This window comes from Monomorium pharaonis, chromosome 1 (genome assembly GCF_013373865.1).
Source record: "Monomorium pharaonis isolate MP-MQ-018 chromosome 1, ASM1337386v2, whole genome shotgun sequence".
Lineage (NCBI taxonomy): Eukaryota > Metazoa > Arthropoda > Insecta > Hymenoptera > Formicidae > Monomorium > Monomorium pharaonis.
The window spans coordinates 28,576,663-28,580,059 of NC_050467.1; the positions used below are offsets into that span (position 1 = coordinate 28,576,663).

At 34.6% G+C, this 3,397-nt stretch overlaps 1 protein-coding gene across 1 annotated transcript; it reads right to left on the reverse strand.

Annotated features, from left to right (window-relative positions):
* Nucleotides 1-1,782: 1,782 nt before the first annotated feature.
* Nucleotides 1,783-2,798, reverse strand: LOC105837284 (protein ALP1-like). The gene has a single exon (XM_036290289.1). The coding sequence runs from the start codon at nucleotides 2,245-2,247 to the stop codon at nucleotides 1,783-1,785; it is 465 nt and encodes a 154-aa protein (XP_036146182.1). The 5' UTR covers nucleotides 2,248-2,798.
* Between the last annotated feature and the right edge of the window lie 599 nt (nucleotides 2,799-3,397).

Sequence of the window (3,397 nt, forward strand, 5' to 3'; positions counted from 1 at the left end):
TGATTTGTATGGCTTAGAATTTGCTGTATACAATGTTCATCTTTTGGCACATGTATGTGACGATGTAGAGATATATGGTCCTTTAGACAACTATTCGGCCTTTCCGTTTGAAAATTATCTTGGCCGTTTAAAAAAATTAATAAGATCTTTTAGTAGACCATTGCAGCAAATACATTACCGACTGCAAGAATTTAATTTTTCTTTTTTAGAATCCAAATTACATTTATTGGATTCTAAGAAAAATGAATATTCTCTAGCCATAGAGCATAAAAAAGGACTTTTACTTAATTGTAATCTTTATGAATGCAAACAATATACAAAAATCATTTTTAAAGATGTATCATTATATATTAACCGTTACAGCATATCTGATTGTTATTGCAGTTTGAAAGGCGATACAAAAGTAATACAAGTACACAATATCATACAACAACAGGCCATGTTTTTCTTATTGAAAAACAATTTATTAACTATTCGTCGTTATATTCATATCCATGCGATTCAGCATTAATAAATATATATGTTCTCAAAGATTTAAGTGATTTAAAAATATGGCCTATTAATCTCATTAGCAGCAAATGTATTGTACTTCCTCATATTAATTTTAATTATTACGTATGTTTTCCAATAATACATAACACTTTTGATTAATGTTTATAACAGAAATGTATAAAGTGCGATCAAATAATATATACCAGGTCTGTAACTTTAAAATGCGGGTTTTTTTCCAAGAGATGGAGCACAAAGCCTATAGATGCTGGTGTCATAACCAATATGTCATTTTGTAGTTATGATAGTTAGCTTCAAAACGCCATATTTGTTTAAACGTTTAAGTGTTAGTAGCATTTTTTTTTTCGGTGGTAAACATGTCGAGTTTTGAGCCGAACAAAGAGCATTTGCGGCACGTGCTGATTTTCTTATTCAATCAGAAGAAAAAAGCAGCGGAAGCACATCGAATACTTGTGGAAACATACGGTGCACATACTCTATCTGTTGATACTTGCGAACGGTGGTTTAAACAATTCAGAAGTGGTGATTTTGATGTCAGTGACAAAGAACGTGAAAATCGACCGAAAAAATTTGAAGACACCGAATTGCAAGCTGAAACCTGGCGAAACAGTTAATACTGATCGCTACCGACAATAAATGATCAATTTGAATTATGCGTTGGTCGAAAAACGACCAGAATGGGCTCAAAGGCATGGGAAGGTGATTTTGCTGCATGACAACGCACCCAGTCACACAGCAAAACTGGTTAAAAACACTCTGGCAGCACTTGGATGGAAAATATTACCTCACCCGCCGTACTCACCAGACCTTGCTCCTTCCGACTACCACCTGTTTTCATCTATGGGACACTCACTTGCCGAGCAGCATTTCCATTCTTATGAAGACGTCCAAAAATGGATCGACGACTGGTTTGGCTTGCGCAACTTTCAATTCTTTTGGAATGGCATCCATAATTTGCCTACTAGATGGCAAAAATGTGTAGAAAGCGAGGGCCGATATTTTGAATAAAATATATTTTTCCATTTTTTCTAAATTATTGCGTATTTTTATTAAAAAAACCCGCATTTTAAAGTTACAGACCTGGTATATGTGTGTATATATATATGTGTGTGTGTGTGTGTGTGTGTGTGTGTGTGTGTGTGTGTGTGTGTGCGTGCGTGCGTGCGTGTGTGAGTGTGTGTGTGTGTGTGTGTGTGTGTGTGTGTGTGTGTGTGTGTGCGTGTGTGTGTGTGTGCGTGCGTGCGTGCGTGTGTGTGTGTGTGTGTGTGCATATTATACATCTCTCATACGAAGAGTGTGACATATTAAATCTCTTTTTGCCTCTGCTTCACCTCTATTGTGTCCTCCCATTTCTAATTGTAAAGGATATGCTGGTTCCTCATTATTTATTATTATCTCTAGATCATCATTTCTTATCAAACATATGTTGTGTAGCACACAACATGCGAGAAAATGATAAGGAATGTGCTCGACAGATCCCATAGCTAAATGATGAAGGAGGCTTCTCCAGCGTCCCTTCAGCAAGCCAATAGCTCTTTCAATAGTCATACGAGAAGACGAAAGACAAAAATTATAATTTTTTTGACGTTGTGTGAGATGCCCGTTGTCGGTGTATGGCACTATTAACCGTTTTGAAAGGGGATACGCAGCGTCTCCTATTAAATGGCTTTCGCAAGGAAATTTTGCCGGGTCTGAAATGTAGTTTTGCAAGCCTGATAATCTAAACACGTGCATCATGTACAGAACCTACGTTCCCTACATACACATGTGTAAAGAGACGCTTATGATCACAAACTACCTGCAAACAAAAATTATTAATAATTTATATTATGCCTATGACACACGATGCTTTTTTTCTCGCTGAATTGTTTACAGGTTCCTGTACACTGCGCGTCAACAGTTTGTTCCATTCCCCTAGCGAATTTACATAGAATATGTAACATATCCTATATAAACTCGCTAAGAGAATGGAATAAATCGTTGACGCGTAGTGTACTAGTAAATTGGCAGACAAAATGATTATCATTCCGTCTACCAATTTGTTGCACAAAACCTTGCAAACAGTCTGAATAAAGCATTATGTAAAGAAGATGCGCCTTTAGAATATATTATGTGCCGTAAAGAAGATGCGCCTTTAGAATATATTCAGACAAACTTGCATAAGTGCATTAACGTATGCATAAGAAAATTGATTGATCTTTTTCCTTATGCACAAACTTATGAACTAATCAATTTTCTTCGTTGCCATACATAATTAACCAAATCAAATAATATAATACATTAATAATTGCAATTTATGTAAATATTCTTTTAGAATTAAAAGAATAAAAAAATAAATTAAACAAAAATAAAAAATTAAAAACCTGTGCTTGGATAGAATAACGGCCTTTCCTATTTATGTAAGCCTCGGGATTTTCTTTAGGAGCAGCATTGATATGCGTGCCATCAATCGCTCCAATAGTTCGCGGAAAAACACCAAAACCTTGCATTATTTCTATCGCCCTTGTTTCTTTTGGCCACTGTATAAATTTTGGTGCAAGATGACATAATATTTTTGTTACTCGTCGTACTGCTCTTATAGCAGTAGCTTTTTCTACACCAAATTTAGTATTGACCTAAAATAAATTGATTAATTCATAAGCTTGTGCATGTGGAAAGAGATCATAATTTAATTATAAATTTAAAAATTACTAATTTAATAGTAATATTTATTATTAAATTACTAATTTAACAATAAAATTTATTAGTAATATCAATATAATTATTTATACCTGTAAGAATCTGGTGTAGCCATACGCCACAAAGCAATTAAAAGTTGTTTCTCTGGTGGTATCATTTGATTACCACTTGCAATTCTCTGTAGTCTTTCTGCAATTTCTCCCAAAAC